The sequence below is a fragment of the Sphaerodactylus townsendi genome, linkage group LG10 (assembly GCF_021028975.2).
Source record: "Sphaerodactylus townsendi isolate TG3544 linkage group LG10, MPM_Stown_v2.3, whole genome shotgun sequence".
Taxonomy (NCBI): domain Eukaryota; kingdom Metazoa; phylum Chordata; class Lepidosauria; order Squamata; family Sphaerodactylidae; genus Sphaerodactylus; species Sphaerodactylus townsendi.
The window spans coordinates 61,394,338-61,414,688 of record NC_059434.1 but is presented as its reverse complement, the minus strand read 5'-3'; the positions used below and the strand labels follow the sequence as shown (position 1 = coordinate 61,414,688).

The 20,351-nt window shown below is 41.0% G+C and overlaps 2 protein-coding genes across 5 annotated transcripts in view; both read right to left on the bottom strand.

Annotated features, from left to right (window-relative positions):
- The window catches only part of MCUB (mitochondrial calcium uniporter dominant negative subunit beta), a 69,596-nt gene extending 64,553 nt beyond the window's left edge, over window positions 1–5,043 (bottom strand). For both annotated transcript variants that reach the window (XM_048509350.1, XM_048509351.1), the window contains exon 1: window positions 4,735–5,043. In XM_048509350.1, coding sequence (XP_048365307.1) covers window positions 4,735–4,881 — 147 coding nt within the window. In that variant the 5' untranslated portion in view covers window positions 4,882–5,043. The remainder of the gene's footprint in view (window positions 1–4,734) is intronic.
- Window positions 5,044–9,399: 4,356 nt separating this feature from the next.
- The window catches only part of SEC24B (SEC24 homolog B, COPII coat complex component), a 36,411-nt gene continuing 25,459 nt past the window's right edge, over window positions 9,400–20,351 (bottom strand). For all 3 annotated transcript variants that reach the window (XM_048509458.1, XM_048509459.1, XM_048509460.1), the window contains 10 exons: window positions 20,133–20,256; window positions 19,374–19,532; window positions 18,701–18,874; window positions 18,478–18,588; window positions 17,388–17,563; window positions 16,688–16,825; window positions 15,356–15,460; window positions 14,329–14,418; window positions 13,602–13,705; window positions 9,400–11,540 (listed from right to left, as the gene is read on the bottom strand). In XM_048509458.1, coding sequence (XP_048365415.1) covers window positions 11,426–11,540; window positions 13,602–13,705; window positions 14,329–14,418; window positions 15,356–15,460; window positions 16,688–16,825; window positions 17,388–17,563; window positions 18,478–18,588; window positions 18,701–18,874; window positions 19,374–19,532; window positions 20,133–20,256 — 1,296 coding nt within the window. In that variant the 3' untranslated portion in view covers window positions 9,400–11,425. The remainder of the gene's footprint in view (window positions 11,541–13,601; window positions 13,706–14,328; window positions 14,419–15,355; window positions 15,461–16,687; window positions 16,826–17,387; window positions 17,564–18,477; window positions 18,589–18,700; window positions 18,875–19,373; window positions 19,533–20,132; window positions 20,257–20,351) is intronic.

The following is a 20,351-nucleotide window of genomic DNA, read 5'->3' as shown; positions in this document are numbered from 1 at the left end:
AAGTGGAGATGGCCCAAAAGTATGGATAAAATTACAAACATATGGATCGCAGGTAGACATATATGCTGCATAAATGTATCAGACCCTGCTTAAGTTTTTAAGTATGGATCTGCTTTATGTCATAGGGTAGTGGATTCGCAATGCTACTTTCCTCTCTTGTAACTGTGAGGCCATTAATATATTTTAGTCTCTCTGTGGCCAGATCCATGTATAAGCAGACCTTATGAAGAATTTAGCGAGTGAAAATCCACCACACAAACAGCAAAACTAATTTTCAAAGCAGAAGAAGAGAAGGAACTCCCAGCTCCAAACACCCTTCTTGTCATTGGAAGTAAAGCGATCGTAAATACTGAACAAAATAGTCATGAGGATTCTCTAAGCATTAGGGGCAATCCACACACACACCAAATTTTTCCATCTATGTGGAAATGGTGTCTGGCTTCAAAGAAAATCCAACACACCTTATTCCACAAAAAGGCCAACATTCCTAGTTTAATCTTTATACAAATAGAATAGAAAATATTTTCAAAGGTGTAAAAACCAGCTTGACTGCTTTTTCCTTTCTAAATGTACCAGAACTATTTTTAAACATAAAAAGGTAACAAGTAGGTAACCAGGCTCATGGTGACAAAGAATCAATCCATGATCTACGTGACAAGCCACAGTGCAGGAACAACTTGCTGGGCAGAAAGGTTCGCTACAGGAGCAGGTTAAAGCAACCTCCTAAGCTATCATTACGTCCCTTTTTACATCACTTTTTCTCCCAAGCGGGAACCCACAATGGTTTGCAACATTCTTCCCATCATCTGCACAACAGCCAGTGTGATATAATGTTTAAGAGAAGGTGGACTCTAATCTGGAGAACCAGGGTTGATTCCCCACTTCTCCACCTGAGTGGCAGAGGCTTATCTGGTGAACCAGATGTGTTTCTCCACTTCTACATTCCTGTTGGGTGACCTTGGGCTAGTCACAGTTCTTCAGAACTCTCTCCCAGCTACCTCACAAGATGTCTGTTGTAGGGAGAGGAAGGGAAAAGGAGTTTGTAAGACCATTTGAATTTCCTAACAGGAGAGAAGAGGAAGGGTCTCAATCCAAACTCTCCTTCTTCTTGAGGCAGTTTAGGCTGAGAGTGTGCAACTCGCCCAATGTCACCTAGCAAGTTTCCACAGTAGAGAGGGGCTTTTTCATGTGTGCTAGCTCTATAAGGCCCCTTCTGCACACGCAAAATAATGCATTTTCAAACCACTTTCACAACTGTTTGCAAGTGGATTTTGTTATTCTGTACAGTTTCAAAGAGCGCTGAAAGCAGTTTGACAGTGCATTATTCTGCATGTGCGGAATGAGCCTAAGAGAGCCAAGCTCAGTTCACACATGAACCGGCCTCTTTTTCCTTCCCTCGCCTGCTTCCATACAATGACGACCATCATGCCATTCCATGCATGGGATCACATGGACAAATCTCAGTTCTTACAGTACACAGGTTTTGCTGCAGATGGTAGGATTGTAGATTCCTCACTGAAGATTCTCAGAAAGATCCCACTCACAGCATACAAGAGCCAACTCAAGCTCAATTTGCAAAAGGGATAACTAATCAGTCAACTGTCACTCTTCTCCAAAGATATAGCAAGTTCTTTTACTAGTAAATTTTCTTGCCCAACTATTTTCAGTAGTATGCTCTGGGTCTTGCTGCTATGTTCCAGAACACGTTACCCAAGGAAATGATGGTTGAATAGATTACTTTAGTGGGGGGAAAAATCAAGCACTTAAAATTTTGACCATTCAAGCTGTGTAAATACTATGTTACTATTACTATTTATTTGCATGAGCTAGCTAGCCCAAACAAATATCTTCCTTCATTTCCTTCCTTCTAAAGGAAATGAATGTCCTCTTTAAGAAGAAACTAATGCAAATTAATGCAATAATTTTATGTATTGTGGTCCTATGACTAATGTCCTGCCTTTTTCTGGTAAACTTGACCCACCCCACCTTGTGCTCTGGATGAAAGGCTGTCCCTGAAACCATGCTGCACTTCTGTGGTACTTTGTGCACATCCAAGGTACACCATGATGCCAAACCAAAGCTATTCTTTGATGCAACCACTGATATTGGCTGGCTACCAAGGCTAGCCAGAACAGGCAATCCCATTCCACAAAAGGATTGACATTTCAACAATGTTCAGATTATGTTTATGCATGTCAGGCATCTAAAAAACCACTTTTTATTCAGTGAGGGTGAAAAGGATGGAAGGAAAAGATCATAACACAACAGATTCTACCTTTGCAGAACCTTGAAAATCAATAACAGAATGTTCTACTGTTTTAGCAAAATGATTTGAATCTGCTGCAAAAATGCATGTGAAAACAGAACAGTACTGAGTCAGCGGAGCCGTTCCCCGTGGTTAAGAGCATCCTAGCTTTGCTTGTGGGGTGGGGGGCAGCTGCTGCTGCTACTCCCCGGACAAGTACATTTGAGTAATGGACTGTTGTAACTGCTATTGGTTTAGTATTTTTGCTGTTTTTTTTTAATCTTGGCTGTAACACCAAATATAAAATTTTCTTGTTTCACATAAGCATATCTGTATTGCAAAGCACATCAGTGAATCCGTGTTAAGGCTGCAAATGCTAACCAAGCTCATAGACTTCTCCATCAGAAATACTGCTTGCTGACTTGCAGCACATTGGAATAATTCAAAGAAGGAAAGCCAACCCTAGGGGGAAAGGATGAGGGGTGGTGGTGGTTCTGATGTGGGCAGGAGCAACACAATTGCTTGATTATCATTTTTAACTGCATGGGAAAATACATATAAAAATACATCAAAAGTGATGCCTCATCATTTCACATACTTCCACTGTCCACAGCAACAAAACCAAGATGTTACAAGATGAACACATTTATAAGGTAACACCCCTCCCCAAAAAACAGCAAACCTTCCTGAACCATTCAGCAATACTGAACAGAAGCCTGACAGAAGGTTAAGCTATTTAACCCAGGATGATCCATTAACTAGCTAAACGCATCCTGATGAGCTGCCATGTTACTTGGGGCTTGTGTAGATGCTATACAGCCCTGCATATCCAGCATACAAAAAGAGATAAGGAACAAAAAACCTTTAAGAGGGATGGCTTCAACATACATTTACTGAACTCTATTGATTTACTTTGGTTATTTACAAGATTCATTTCTATGCAGATCTTCTACATTCCAAGCATAGGCTACACAGAATACATCCGTGCTAAATAAGTAACTATCTAAATGTTTTCCATGGATGACTTGTTTTTTTTCATAAGTAGGACAACAGTTGATGTAGAACCAAAAACAGTATGTGTGTGTTGAGGGGGGTGTGTGTGTGTCATGGTTTTCAACAGGGATTTGTGTTTGTTTTTTCTCAGATCAAAGCAGCATATGCTTGGTTTTAAGCCTATACACTAACAGAGAGAAGACTTTGCCTCAGAGCAATAAAAAGTGATTTATATCATAGTGCTCTCTGAACAGCTTGCTGCCAAATACATTTCTCAGAAATACCTTCAGGGCAGACAAAAGAAGAAAACCTTTATTCTAGCATAAAGGTTTTGGCAGCAAGAGCCACTTCGCTACTAGAAAGAACATCTACAAAGTTGTGATAGACAACAGTTGAGTATCTGTTGACAGGTGCTTGCAGAGTTCTGAGCTTCACAAAACTCTGTTACAACCCATCAAAAATGAAGGCAAAGACAAGAGACAGAAAACATATTGCCAGCAACTGCTCTTGCTAACCGAGGCAATTGCTTCCCTCCCACGAGATTACCTCCAGCGGTTTTCTAATGCTCAGGCATTTTTTTTGCCAAGACAGACTGATTAATGTTGAGTTCCTTGCAGCAGTGCAAAGATATATTACCCCCTAACTAAGGTTATCGTTTCTCGAATGGTCGCCATCAAGGCAAAAAGAGGTGGACACCTAATCCTTCCCCAACTGGATGTACAAGTTTATGAGAAGAGCACGACTCTCAATGCCACTGGCAATGTTTAATGGCACTAGCAATTTCAAGCACCGAGAGCAACGGGACAGGGTGTTCTCATTACAATCCAGACATACACGAAGTCCCCGAGGGCTAGCAACATTCCCAGTCTTAAGTACAGCGCTGAAATCAAGAGCCAAACTCATCCCTAAGGAGCTGTAGATTAAGAAGCTATTTGAAAAAAAAAGAAGCTTTTAAAGAAAAGACAAGTTTGCAGTTTAGAGAGGAGCTTGTTTACATAGCATCTTTGGAATGTGGGGCGAGGTGCGCTTTTCGGAGCTTGCACGCACGCCGTCTTGATCAGCCCACTGGCAGGCTACCAAGGACTCCGGTTCGGTTCCGCTCCCGCGCACTAATGCCCCTACCCATCCGGCACTCTCCGGCTAAGAACTCCAATCCGGAGCCACTCCCGGAGCACCGCTTGGAGCTGGACTCCCTGCTCTGCCTCTCCTCCCACTCGTCTGCAAGTTTGCTCCCTAGGCTGCAACTCCAGCCAGACCTCTCCGGCCGTGGGGCAGAAAAGGGAACGCGGGTTCAACCACGTCCAGAGCCCAATGCAACTTGCTCTGTTCGTTCCAACCATCCCGGAAGCCCCAAGCAAGCGGAGCCCCAACCGGGCGCCTTGTCCCGGCCAGAAGCGACCAGGAAGTTTTCCTTTCTGGAGGCCTGAACAGGAGGAGAGCGGCTCCTGCTCCCGGCTCTGCAGCCGCTCCCTGCCCGGCAGACCCGGCTCACTCACCTGCGGCTGGTGGCCCGGGAAGAAAGAGCTCCTTCGGGTTTCCCTGCCTCCTGCGCCCACCAGAGAGGCCAGAAGCATCCGGGGCGGCGGCGAGGGCTGCCATCTCCTTCCAGCACTCCGGAGTAGCTGCACCGCTGTGGGGAACATCCTCCCCGTCCCGAGCGGAGGCGTCCAAGCGTGCAACCCGCTGCGGGCCAGGCTGGGCTCGTGCGCAAGGAGCGCCACCCGGACAGAGCGCGCGCGCGGGGCGAGGGCGCAGCTGCACCGCGGAGGGGCTCCAGCTCCGCTCCTCTAAACGCCGCGGACAAGAACGGGAGAGGGCGGGATTAAAGCAGAGAAGGCGGATCTTTGGGTTTCCCTGCCCCTATTTGCTCGCCTGGCCTAAATAAATAAAGAAAACAAAACCACCCGCCAAACAGAGCGGGAAGTTGGTCTGAAACGAGGCTGCTAATTTCCGCGCCCCTCCCGTTTAGTAACAGAGCTTCAGCGTGCCATTCTTCCAAAGTCTGATGCTCGAGCTGCGACCTTCTTGTGCAACTTGGCTTCTGATGGGCGGAAACGTGGCGATACAAGGAAAGGGGCGCTGGTTTCAGGTGTAAAAGCTCCGTGGAGATCTGCAATCTCCCCTCAAGCGCGCAGTGGAGGATGCTAAAGTAATATTTTTATTTTATTTATTTATTATTCCACTTTTATACCGCCCTCCCCCGAAGGGCTCATTAGGTCGCTCTGCAGCGTGGGAATACTCTTTAGCATCGATGGTGAACTGTCACACACGTGTCAAAGGCGATACACCAGCGTGTTATCTCTTGGTGGGATGTCCTACCTTAGACTGCACTGGTGTCTTTATTGCTCTCTCCAAGGCCCCTGGGAAGACTCTCAAACTGAGTGATAGATTGATGATAGCTTCCAGGGGGATGTATACCTTCTACATTGGCTGACAGGAGAGGTGTGGATTTAGGAAGCAAGTACTTGGCTTCACTGCAATTTAATTTTTTTGGTACTTTGAATTCCAATCACTAAATGGATTGTGCCACTGTTCCACTTTTCCTGACTTTCACCGATTCCAACAGCCCCCTGTGACCACTGTGAAAGACAGAGGAAGTCACTGCTGGGGGTCAGGGGCCTCACACAGATTAAAAGCCATATGGGATTAGGGCTGAGTAGAAACATAGAATTCAGCCTAAGTGTGGGTTCTAGTTCATGTAAGCTCATACCACAACAAGTCTGTTAGTATAGCACCACAAGATTCCGTTTGGTTCTTAAAATTAATAACTGAATGTTTTCAAAGACTGAAATTAGTATGCTGGCTAATTCCCAGTTGGTCGACATAAAAGGACAAGAAACAGCAAAAGGGATGGTTGATGCTCTATGCAAAATATTTGGTGAGGAAGTTCAAACAAGCAGAATTATAATGTTTAGGGAACTTTTCTCCATCAGGCTACAGGAAAATGGAAATGCAGATGCCCATATAGGAAAGTTATTAAATTTAATTGACAAGCTTGCAACTACTAGTAAAATGCTACAGAAGGATTTAAAAATTTGACTGTTTTTAAGCTCTCTACTTGAACCTTATTTCTGCATTTATTTCTATACTTAATGGAAAAGGTTCTGGGTTGGAGGAAGTTTTGGGGCTAATCAGAACAGAGTACCATAAACAAACGCAAGACTCATACTCTGAAGATGCCAGCCACAGATGCAGGTGAAACGTCAGGAGAGAATGCTGCAAGAACACAGCCATACAGCCCGGAAACCACACAGCACCCCGGTGATTCTGGCCGTGAAAGCCTTCGACAATACAAAAAGCAAGACTGATTCAAGTTACATGATCTGAGAGATGCGGTCAAAGTGGGTGGGAACTAAGCCAATTGACCACAGGAAGCCAACCCCAGTGACAAAATAAACCTCCCTGAAAGAAATACGTTCCCAGCTGCCATGGCCACTGGATTGGGCAGATAAGCATACAATCCTCAGTATCATCAGTACACAACAGAAAATCATTGTCCTCAGTTAAAGCAAACATTGCTTTCATGTGAATTCTCTCCAAGCCCGGGGGCTAATTTCATTCTAAAATAAGAGCCCTACATTATTGAGTCGCTTTCTTCATCAGCTGGGCTTAAAAATAGCCTTTACACAGTCTCGCTCCATTTCTCTTCATAGGGCATACTGAGCCCGGAAAAGGACATGTTGCCGCATCCTCTTTTTTTCCTCTGCAATTACTTCTAATAGCTAGAGAAGCTATAACACAACAGCTTGACAAAGTTTTGCCTGTAGAACCATCAAAATACAGGCAAAGAATCTACTTATTTTTGTTTCAATTAACAACTCACCTCCGTCAAGAGCCTTTGTGGTTAGACAAATATGGCAGCAACTTTAATGTCTTGACAGAGTATTAAAAACTAGGTTTTAAATTAGACAATGTGTATTGTCTCAGCTTATAATAAGGGTAAACATTTAACAAAATTTAGGTCTGCACATCTTAATTCATAGATACTAAAACCCATGGAGTTTTCAAGCATTCATGGGTTTAATTTTAGCCTGGTGTAAATACCTATGAGTAACATTATAAAAAAACTATAAATTTGTTGAGATAACCAAATGACAGGCATCTGGGATTCAGAACAAATATTTTAGATAGTCAAAGATATTAAAGCAGCAATTAAAATGGATTTAAAGTTTTGTTCTATTTTAGGCAGATACACCCCCAAAAAAGCTCTTCCACTGTGTAGTCTCAGTTTTGGGACAGAACTGCACTCTTGACTTTGTTCAGCTCATTTACAGATAATCAAATTAAATAAACATGTTTTGCCTATCGGCATTTACAGCTGCTTCACTGAGGACTTTTACCAACACATTCTTCCAGATAACATGTCAAACAGTGCAAAATGGACACACACAATTTAACAGCCTGCACCTTTCCTCTTCACTCTGGCAATGTAAAATATTGCAAAAGACAGGTATATGGAGCGGCAGGGACCCTGGGCATTCCCAGGTAATCTAAACATTTCTACATTTTCTCATACATCTCCCTGAAGTACGTACTTTTCTATGATCCAGCTGCTTAGAAAGCCAGAGAACTCATGCATTTGTTATTTTTATCCCGTCCGTTGTATAGTTCTGCACAGCATGAGCCTGTCAGACACGATCACTGAGTCAGATGGAGTGTAGCTCTTGTCAGTGAAGCAATGACTCAAAACTTCCTACCAGCCACTTAGCATTTCGAAACATATTACCCCCAGGACAGGACTCACTCATGCAATTTCTCTATTTGTTATGTGCATACAGGTAAGTATCATAAGTTATTTTTGAAAGTTATAATAACCGCTGTGGTATCTTTTCTGCAGCTGTCTCTGTGAACCAGTCTAAAGCAAACTGTATAGTTCAATTCATCCTTGTAGCAAAGGAATGGATCTGATTTAAAGCCTTGCAAGGACCACTAAACTCCTTAGAAGTTCCCTGAAAGCATGAATAACAGGAAGCCAAAGTTTCACTAATCTCCAATCAGAAGTGCAATTAAGGACAGGAATTGGAAGGAAACCCAGAATTAGATAATGACAAATTTATAGGGGTCATTAGAATTTCTAAAATTTAAGCTCTTATTTACAGTATTGGAATGTAGAGGGGCAGGACATCATAGAAAGGATCCTGTTTCTTAAAATCTCTAGGGCAGGCCGATCAATGGGCACCAAATTGAATACAAGGGAATATAAAGTTACTTCTGTAGAACTGTGTATACGGAAATCCACTTACTTGAATATTGTTCTAAAATTAGGGGTTTTTCTATCTGTGCACATATAATTATACCCTGAAGATCCCCAGGGTACAGGGCCACGCCTACTAGCAGGAAGCCATTTTGCAAGCTTAGTACAGGTATGTCGAACTAAACAGTAATATTTTGTTTCTTTTCTTCATTTTATACAAACTATCTACCTTCCAACTGTAGAAAACTACCCAGCACCTTTGTTTTTACCTAACCAAACTGTAGTAGGTTATGTCAAGTTTTGGTTTCAATGAACGCCTGCAGGTTATTGAATACAATGACAAAACATATGCCAAAGGCTTCAGTTTGTGCTCACGGATAACTTTGGAGGTTGACTGGTCCACACGGTGCATCCTCATAGCCAGTTCCAGCCCCGCCTTGCCAGCCACCAAGACTTTGGATGGATGTTTAATTTGTATGTACACAAGCCAACATTTCAAACTTTGAAGGAATCCTTAGAAGAAGAAGAGGAGGAGTTTGGATTTATATCCCCCCTTTCTGTCCTGTAAGGAGACAGGGGCTTACAACCTCCTTCCCTTCCCCTCCCCCCACAACAAACACCCTGTGAAATGGATGGGGCTGAGAGAGCTCCAAAGAACTGTGACTAGCCCAAGGCCCCCCAGCTGGCATGTGTTGGAGTGCACAAGCCTCCAACCAGATAAGCCTCCACAGCTCAAGTGGCAGATGGGGAATCAAACCTGGTTCTCCAGATTAGAGTGCACCTGGTTTTAACCACAACACCAGGCTGGCTCTCAGGATTAATCAGGCTGAGGGTCAATTGGCAGTGAGATATGGGACTCACAAAATTCCATGATTGTTTAAGTTATGCAGAAATGTTAGGAAGTATCAGCACTGTAGTAGTTCTACTACCAACTGTAACAGGCAACAAGTTCCTTACTCAAAGCAAATATTTCTGAAATATATTTTATAACAATTTTATATACAAACCGTAGAAGAATAAAACTTTAAGTAATGGTTTTACAGATAATTTACCATACAGCATGGCTTTGAATGTTTTTGGATATTCAGCACTAAGCTCACAAAAATCGTTTTATTCCAAAATAATATGTTTGTTAAGATTACAGTAATATACTGGACACATTTATGGACCATAACGTGCATTTTCCTCTGATTTATCTCCCCACTTCCCTCTCAATATGTGAACTATGGGAAATACTAACTTCAAAACGGTAAGGGAACAGCTTCTTTGAGAATATTTTTTATGCTTTTCGACAGGTTTAAAAATGTGTCACAAATAAAATTAAAACAAGCAAGCGATATTCCAAGAAATCCTTTGGCATGCTTTTGCAAAATTAAGATTAAGGGAGATTCATCAATATTTATCCCTATGATTAGATAAGAAGATAATTCTGTTGCATAAGCGCATTTGCGCGCAGGTGAAAACATACTGGGACACCAATATATATATTTATAAGTGTATTAGTATTTGTCATTTTTAAAAAAGAAATGTGTTGCTTTGAAAATAGGTGTCTTGTTCAATTACTCTGCATATTTAACACACACTTAAGCCAACTAAGTCCAAGACACAGACATGGCTCCGATGATGTAGTGCCCACACATGGTAGGGGGTTGATACTACCCTGGCCAAACAGCTGCACACATTCAAGTAGGACTTAATGTGTATTTGCTGCTCCTCAAAATTGGTGTTGCTTTTCAAAACTGGCTGTTCCAATTGACATATCAAGTAGGATTGCACGATTCCCCCATTGCACACAGGCCCTACAGAGTTACAGCCATGCCTGTGTAGCACTAGAACCAAAAAATAAATGTTAGGATCAACCCAGGACCTACTATTTGGATTATGTGCTCAAGCAACCCCCCCCCCCCCCCGCCCCACCCACCAAGCAAAATATAATCTTCTTTAATGTCTCATAGTGCCAAGAGAAAATGAAAAACAGAACCACAACTGATGCAGGATACATAAAGTAAACCAGAGTTAAGTGAGATATCATTTGCTAGGTAGCATCAAAATGGGCTCCGTACAAACCCTCAATCTCAATTCTCCAAACTTACCCTCTTTCAAGAAATCTATACAGTTAAGTAGTAAACATTCCTTCCTAATACAGCAAGCCAAATTCACTGTTAGTATCTAAAATGTATCACAGATATAAAAACACATGATCAAGCAAAATACCTTTAATCAGCTGATCATAAATAAATCCACATAAAAGGGTTAGTTAAATGAATTACAAAGTTGCATTTTTCTTATGTGGATTCAGGATTTCCTTGCTTTAATATGTATTAGTCAACTTTATTCTTTAACCAATATAGTGATTTGTCATTGAATCACCAACACTTCAGCACACTAAGCAATTCATACTCTGTAGTTACAATTTTCTTTTTTTTTTACAAATGTAACACTTCTGTACATTATAAATTTCTACAAGTCATGTATGCTGTATTTAAATTCTATAGCCTTCACAGAGAAAACAATAAAGTTTTCAAATATTGAATTATTTCTGTTACAAATTCATATAAACATCATGGAGCACTGCACCTTGGCATCTCTGCTAAAGGCAAGGCCGGGATGCTAAGAGTTAGAGAAGAAAGCGCTCTGATTTTAGTTTCCATTAAGAAATACCATTCCACACAGCTACATAAACTCAACAGCTATATCCACCAGCTTGAAATGAACAGAAGCACCATATTTCTGTACTGTCGGAAATGAATATAAACCAACTTAAAACATTTGAAATTGCATCAAAGCCATCATTTTTAGACTTAAGCAAATCAGTGAAATTCATCTGGAAATGTGTATTTTTGTCCTTTCAGCTGAAATGTCTCAAATGTGGTTGTTTGCCCTGGACACTGAAGAACTCAAGCCCGGTTTTCTCGCTACTTTCACAGCACTTCTTTCACAGCTGATGTTTAAGTAAGAGTCCAGATTTTTTTTCCCTTCCATTTCTTCTTCTTTTACTTGCAAATCTGCTGTTGAATATGCAGCAAAAATTCATAATAAGAAAATGCTGCCTCCGTTTTATCTTCAACTAAATACTGAAAAAAATCTGCATTTGCGGGACTTTCGTCTCTGAAACAGGAAGAAATGGGATATTCAGGAATGCTCACAGATCTTGCTTGCTTAGATTTACTTGAATCATTCACCTCTTATTCATTGTCATTTATCTAGTGCAGATGAACACAAAATCATCATATTACAAATTATTACAGTCTTTCTCAATGCCTCTATACAGTAAATGAAGTTATTAGGGCAGGACATATTTGGGGCACTTCCCAAGTAAATGCCCACTGAAGAGTGATATTTCTTACTCAGTTCAATTAGATAGGTAAGAGAAGAACCACTAGTAAAACTTCTTGAAACACAACTTCTTGAAGCACAACAGGATGGCTGAGAACAAATATGAACCTATTTCCGAAGTCCCTCACTTGATCAGGCAATCAATCAAAGTCACTAAAGCAGTTTCCATCCCAAAACCTGATCTGAGCATTCAATGAGAAATCAGCCTTATCCATATCCTGAGCACCTTCTCGCAAATATTTTGCTACTACATGGAACACTGGAGGCTGGCCTGTTTTTATTCAAAGAAGACTGATCAAATGATTTTGAAATGGGATATTCAGGAATGCTCACAGATCTTGCTTGCTTAGATTTACTTGAATCATTCACCTCTTATTCATTGTCATTTATCTAGTGCAGATGAACACAAAATCATCATATTACAAATTATTACAGTCTTTCTCAATGCCTCTATACAGTAAATGAAGTTATTAGGGCAGGACATATTTGGGGCACTTCCCAAGTAAATGCCCACTGAAGAGGACAAAAATATACATTTAAGGCCAAAAAAATCACCTCTGTAAAAATATACAAAGGAAACACCCCTCTTGTAGGTGTAATCTGTAGAAAGACAGAGGTATGACTTGTAAAATCACTCTGTTTCATAGACTGGTAGAATCCCCAGTAAGGTCTTAGGAATACCGTGTTTCCCTGAAAATAAGACTGGGTCTTATATTATTTTTTGCTCCAAAAGGTGCGTTAAGGCTTATTTTCAGGGGATGTGTTATTGTCTTCCATGATTTTGCCCCCCCCCCCCCCCCCAACGTGACTACATTTTTGGAGTAGGGCTTATATTTCAAGCATCCTCCAAAAATCCCGAAAAATTATGCTAGGGCTTATTTTCAGGGTAGGGCTTATTTTCGAGGAAATAGGGTACCAGCCAGCATTGATAAATTCATCCAGTGCCGAATTCTCTTTTAATAACCACTGCCATAACACTCAGAAACCCCAAGGGAGCAGAAGAGTGACATGAAGCCCAAACATCCCACTTTGTATAAATGCATCAGCCATGCTGAGAATCAGATCAATATTCTGTAAAGTGCATCATCCTGTTTTACACACTAGCCAACCAGCTGTACCTGAACGCCTATAAGCAGAACAGGTAGACCCAAGATGCTTCCTATCATTGACACCTAGCACTGGTATTCAGAGGTTACTGACTCTAAATATGGAGGCTCTGTTTAATTATTGTGACTAACAGCAATTGATGGGCCTATCTTTCATGATTTTATTAGCCCCCTTTAAAAGCCAGCTAGGCCAATGGCAAATGTTATTACTGTTCTCTGTAACAATGAATTCCACAAGTTCAAAACTGCAAGTGAAATAGTATTTCCTTCGGTCGGTCTTGAATGTTTTGCCCATTAACTATATTAGGTGGCCATGAGCTCTAGAATTATGGGAGAGGAAAGGACATTCTTTCTGAATACTTTGTCCAACCCACAGACCATACATCTGATTGTGAATGAGACCCAGAGTATGAAGCAAAAAATCCAAACAACACGATCAAGTACAGGAAGAGATTTTTGTCAGACTGCCCCCCTCCCTCAGTTTGCAGAAAAATTTGAAAAATTATTGCTTTTTAAAAATCACCTCCAAATTTACACAAGTGATGAGGCATGTCTGCATATGGGCAGATTCAGATTAATAAGACAGCAGGGATAAAAACTCTTTAAAGTAAATTGTAAATAAATACCTTTTAAGAGCAAACAAAAAGCTAATGTACAAGTATGAATAAAGGATCACTGAACTCAGTGAAAGATAAATGGGCAGATACCCACTTTTAAACACACTTACTTTATTATTTGAAGGACGGGGCACAGAGGTTTACTGTCCTTAAGCCAGGATATAAATGATCTGGTTCGTTCTGAAGAAACAGTATCTAATTCGGGAAGCTGAGTCTAGAAAAATTAAATACAAAGTTTAAGCACTGTTTACTTAATATGCTGAATAATACAATAATAAAGCAAAAAAAAAAACAAAAAAAAACCCTAGAGCCCAAACCAACTGATTTTATCAAACATCAAAGCACTGGTGGAAACTCAATTGAATTTTATAACTCTTCTTTCCAATTACTTTATTAGTGTATTTAAAACCACATAGGAATAAACAAAGGCTAAAATGGCATTCCTGTCTAACATTCCTTGCAAGCATTTAAAAATTCCTAGGCAGCTTTTATAAACAAGAAAGGCAGAGCACAAACAGCCTTTATGGTGCAGAGCTACAAGAAGATACTTCCAAGTGTAAGGCGCCTCCCCTATCCTTCTTGGAATCAGAATAGAAAAGCAACATGACCATCTCAAATCCAGCCATTACAGATCCAGGGGCCAATCTAGATAGCTCAATGACACAGACAACGAAAAGCTTCCACAGCATATCTGACCTCAGAACTCCTCCGCATTTCGACAGACAGACAACTGTCTGACCCTAGGCCATGTGACAGTTTGCAACAAGCTGATCTTGCATAGAAATCAGTTTTCAAGAAGGTGAGTAGTTTCTTGTGTTAAGAAAAACAAAACCTTACCAGTCCTTGTGGTACAGATGAATAGTTAGGGTATCCAAGGACCTCTTTTATGAAGCTATCACAGCTTTTTCCAATCCATACATAAATCGCCTAAAATGTCAGAACGTAATTTGGGGTAAACATCTTTGTTAATTTTGATAAGATACACGGACATTGATGACGCATCAATAAAAATGTTTGCTGAATTGTTTTGAATATATCATTATGAACAAAAACTACATTAATGTACTTAAGAGTGCTATCCAGATTTTGGAGGTGGCTACCGTGTTTCTCCGAAAATAAGACAGTGTCTTATATTAATTTTTGCTCCCAAAGATGCGCTACATCTTATTTTCAGGGGATGTCTTATTTTTCTGCTCCACAGCTGCATGCTCTGGTGTTCTGTTCGACGGGCATGCTTCCAAACAAAAACTTTGCTATGTCTTACTTTCGGGGGATGTTTTATATTTAGAACTTCAGCAAAACCTCTACTATGTCTTATTCTCAGGGGACGTCTTATTTTTGGAGAAACAGGGTAGGGACAGTGCCCCTGCTGCCTCCAGAGGGCTTTCAGGCAGAATGGGGAGGCAGAAGAAACAAAAAGCCTCCCCTGTCACTTAAAAGCCCTATATAGGGGGAAACTAAAAGTATTCCTGGTGCCACCTCTGGAAATGCCCCCAGGATGCCACCAGTTGCACCAGCCTACAAATTAGACCAATGCAACTGTGGAGACAGTGGCCGGAGACAGGTCTGTCCACACAAACCCCATAGCAGCCACCCGCCTCCCTGTAAGCGATTATGCCAGCTGGAAGGGAAAACGCGGCACCATGATTCTATGTTGTCTCCTACAACCCTTCAGCTCCCCGACCCCAATCTGGATTGGACTGCCCAAGGCTTACAAAACAGTTTATTAGAAAATAAAGTCAGTAGTCTATCACAGCATGGATGGCAATATGTAATTCTTTTTAAAATCTGAGATTTTCTGATTTTACTACAGCCGTAATTTTAAATCACATGGAAGTATGAAGAAGACATGTTTACAACATACTGGGCCATAATCCAAAAGAAAAGCTCCATCTCTTGTCAATTTCTCCGCAGACAGTCGCTGAAGAGGGGGCTGAGGTACAACTCTGTCATTGACATGTATCGCACCCTATAACAGAAGTTATCGTTAAGCCTACTGCAAGCAGATCATAGACAATTCATTATATTTAAAGGGTGTACAAAATTTAGCATCGCTACTAACAATCTAGAAGTTGGAGGGGGGAGCCTGGGCAGCTATTGCAACCTTTCTTACAACTGTCACAGGTCGCATTAAGGATTATCAGCTTGCCGTGCATGACCCACACAGCAGCAAAGAACACGTCTTCTAAACCCCAGTCTAGAACAGAACACTAAATCCACTTGCAAATGGTCTCCCAAACAGGAGATTACCACAACATTCTATCATTCCCAAATGCTGCAAAGTAGTGGTCAAATATCAATTGGTAGGACAACAAAAAAAAGATAATGTTTAAGCAAATGGATAGTTTAATATCCTATCAAGCAGAAAACTACTGATTTCTACCCCCCCCCCCCCCCCCCAAAAAAAAAGAGCAAATTCATTAAACAGTAGTAGACAGAACAAACTCTGCGATATCTTTTCCCACAAAAACATGACAGGAGATATTTTTCTTCCTGGATCTTTTCAGTGCAGGAATGCTCTGCTGGGGTCTAGTGCCTGCCGTTCCTATGCCCCGGTTCCAATTCTCTTTTACAATTAAAGAATTCGACTTATGTGCTGGCTTTGTCAAAACCATGATCCTTTGCAATGGTAAACATGGTACATTGGCAGAATAGCATTTCCAGTGTTCCAAATGACTATCAGCAGCACTTTCCCATTTGTACAGTTGTGCCTGCTGTTTTGTTTCCCGTGGCACTGAATTTGATGTTGTTCTTTCAGTTTGGATGCATTTTCTTTACTTTCCTTCTGCTAATTTTGTATGTTCAATAAACAGTAAAACTCAAGTAGTCTCCCTCATTGTCTGCTACTGAAAATAGCTGCTTAATGTATTGCCCAAGTTCAGAGGCGTAGCTCCAAGGGAGCGAGATGGGGAGCACGCACCGGGTGCGTGCCCCTGTGGGAGCGTGGCGAAAGCATGGATGGGGCCGGACGGGGCGGACGTTGGTGTGGCGGGGTGAAGGACACACCAGTGCCCCGGGCACTTTCTCCCCTTGCTACACCTCTGCCCAAGTTTCCATACATTCCAGGTCTGACAAAAGAACCCTTGACCGGGGAATCTGGAGGTGCTCTTGTGGAAAAATATCCCCATGTACTCCCAGCATTTCAAGCAAGACCATCTCCACTTGTTATCTGCAATAATAGATACATGTGCTATACCTCATCAGTGAGTCTGTCTATCCTGTACAAGCTGGGGTGTATCATCTTCATCAAGTGAACCAGAGGCTGACTTTTTATTAGACACATGGCATATACGCGATCATCTAAGCGTGTACTGGTGCCAATTCTAAAGGCTTTCTGGAAGAAAGAAATGTGGAATATTCTACATACATTGCAGGTTACTAAACATGGCAGTCAGAATACAAAAGCACACGTTTTGAGTCTTTTTACTTTTCTCCTCTGAATGGCAAACACCACCTTCTTCTGATGCTGTACCACAACTACCTTCTAGGATCTAGAGTTAAAAACTTCCCAGGGCACATAAAACTAGTCGCACAGCTCCAGAGTATGAGAGTGACTTCATCTCTTTCCTACAAATAGGAACAGTTACTACTAAAGGTCTCTTAAGATGTAATGCAACATTAAGGACTGGCAGTATGTTTTTAAAACTCTTGATGGATGAAAAGACTCTATTTTTAAGCTCCTATTTTTAAGGCAGCTTGATTCATGGACTATTTTTACTATAAATAACACCATGTACTTTACGTTTTACAAATACCTTAACTAAAAGGAACATAACATGGCAGAAAAGGTATCTCCAATTAAGCAGTTTCATATCATTAAAGTCTCTGATATTAAAAGCACAGCTTTATATTTGACAGAAGACAATTATAGGCTACTGTTTAGATGTAATTAATACCTGTTTGAAGAGAGCCAAAACATACAGAGGAAACAGCCTGAGGGAATTTGGAGCTATCAAAGCAGTTTGCTGGAGATTTGATACAGTTGACATATAAGCCGACAGGGAATCAACCACTGCATTCACCAAGGCATCTCTTGCATCTGAAAGACTTGACGAAACTGAACGATCCACAGCTGTGGGAGGCGGAGAAATAATGAACAAACAGGGAGGGAACTGTATTTAAAAAGTCATAAGCAACAGGAGACAGCAAAAATTTCCCAACATAAGTAACCACTAAGATACCAACATTTGATTAATCAGATTAGGAATACCTGAAGTGCTCGCTAAATAAGATAATTTAGGAATTTCTGTTTCTATTAGATGTTCTCCCTTCAGCATCCACTCTGCCACTGAACTCAACGGTCACTCTGCCAATCACTTTCTCTGAGCCTAACCTACCTTAGGTTTGTTCTAAGGATAAAACAGAAGCAAGGGTAGCCCACTATGCACTACCCTGAACTTTCTAGAAGAAAAGCACGTTTAACAAAATGTGATTGTAAACAGTACTCTTTCTACAGTTACGACTAAGTAGAATCTAGACTGTAAGCCTTTATATATACACCTTTAGTCCAAATAAATGAAAAAAATATGAAATGGTATTATAGACGATTGTTTGTGGAAAGAAGCATAACGGGCCCATCCAATGTGGAGGCGGCAGGACACCAAGGTCAAATAAAAAGGTCAAATAAGGTCGGCTCCTCCCCTGGCCATACCCCCAGCCTGACTCTGCTATTCCAGTAGCGGCTGTAAGATGGAGCTTTTCCACCAGGCATTCCCATCTAGACAGCTGGCCTGACCGTTATCATCATTGGCCGGGGGTGGGTGGGTTCGTCATCTGTGGTTGGTTTTCCTGTTTTGGTTGCTGTTCTGATGTTTATTTGTTACTGCATACGGAAACTGTGCTGTTTGCCACCCTGAGCCCTGCTGGGGAGGGCGGGATATAAATAAAACTATAAAAAAATAAAATAAATCTTCAGCATTCAAGCTGTGACATAACTATTTAGCCCCAGAAAAGGATAAAACTCTGGCAGAGTTATTTTCAACTCACCCATGTTAGCCAAGAGGCATAAAATTGCTTGTACATCCGCACCGGCATAAACATCAGGCAATGAAGTGACCACAGGCAAACAGAGTGTGTGCACTCGAATTCTCCGTTCACCTGCATCAGAATGAATAGTACTTTTTAATCGCAGTATGTTATGCTACAAAAGTATATTTGTAGGATAGCTATCGCAGCACTGTAGAAGACAACTACACTCTTCCGCAGTTACCTTTGCTTGAAGTGTATAGAAGTGCTGTCTGAAAACAGACTAAGGATGTGTCTGCCAGGCTTTCTTCAATGGACATTTGCACTGCAAACCCAGCGTCGGGATTGACATTGGCAAGTGACAGCAAGTCAGTAGATCGCACAAAGAAGTTACCGTGGAACGTATGTATTGAAAGACCTGATAATGAAAGACATTATTTAGGAAATTAAAACAGGAGAAGCTGAGAAATGCAGCTCCTAGCAGTAAAAATCAGCTGGTCCTTTAAACATGGCTATTCTTTTAAATTTGTTCTTCTATACTGATGTATGGCTGACTCTTGAGATGAATAATCTCATGGAAGTCTTCATTTATTTATTATTCTACTTTTATACCGCCCTCCCCCGAAGGGCTCAGGGCGGTTCATAAAATAACACCTCAATTCCATGCAAGTTAAGAAACAGACTGGCTTTTTTGTTCTTTTCAATCCTTTTGTTCTTTTCAATTTTGTTCTTTTCAATCCAGAACCCAGATAAATGAGACTGATTCTGAAAATGTAGATTCCTTCCCAAAGGTAAAGTACAGTTCCTAAAGTGCAAGTATTATACTGGTAGAATGCTGGATGCCTAAATTCAGTTCCACTTTACAAGGCTGACCCATGAAAGTGCAAACAAAGCTGTTCCAAAATTCATTAACATACCTTTTGTACATCTTATTCTCATGACCGCTTCAAACCCAATCTTTCGAGTAAGATACCTTTTAAGATCTTTCTGCAACTTTTCTGCTTGAATAGGATTGAGGCTATGATGGAAAGATGGATAATAATAGATGCAACCAGCAGAGTATTTAGACATGCAAGCTTTGGTAAAGGGACAGGAAGAGAGAGAAAGAGAGTGCGTTAATATGCAGCTGTAACAATTGTAACCCAACTGTTGATAAAAAACTTAATCAACCCCCAATAATTCCCAGTTTACTATACAATAATCTAATATTTGAAAAAAAGATAATGGCCATATCTTCATTTGCTTGGCTAAGTTGCAAGTTTGTTAGTAACTGTGTGTTCTCTTAAAGATGGTTCAGGAGCCATCAACTGTTGAACCAGCTTAGCTGGTCAAGAATGGGGTAGGGAAGTTTTTAGTCAAAAGGCCAACAAACCCCAATCTACGCATGAAGGTGTTTATACCTCCGTTTCTCCCAATCAAGTCAGAACCCAAGTGACAAACAACAAATGTAAGTTTTTAAAAACCAAAATAATTAATACATTATTAAACTAGCTAGCCAAAAAGATAAACCCTTCAGACTGCCCGGTATGCTTTAAAAAAAAACACAATAACACCAACAAACCCTTATACTCTTTCGTCCCTGTATTACAGCCCAAGGACTTTTTCCAGACAATTTACCAAAATGTAAAAAACTCTCCATCAACACATACTTAACCATGACGTCATTAACCCCTTACCAAGAGATGCAAGATCTGAATACTTTGAGCTTAAAAGAAACAAATCCACAGATGTTTGTTGTCCTGAACAATCTAGTGCCAATTTCTTATAAAAGTCTGTTGCTGGGCCCAGGTGCTGAACAACCTAGAATGAATAAACAAAATAACACGGACGTCTGAATCTTGTTCCAGCACATTTAACAGTTTAGGAAGACCAAGCACACTTTTCTAAAATTGTAA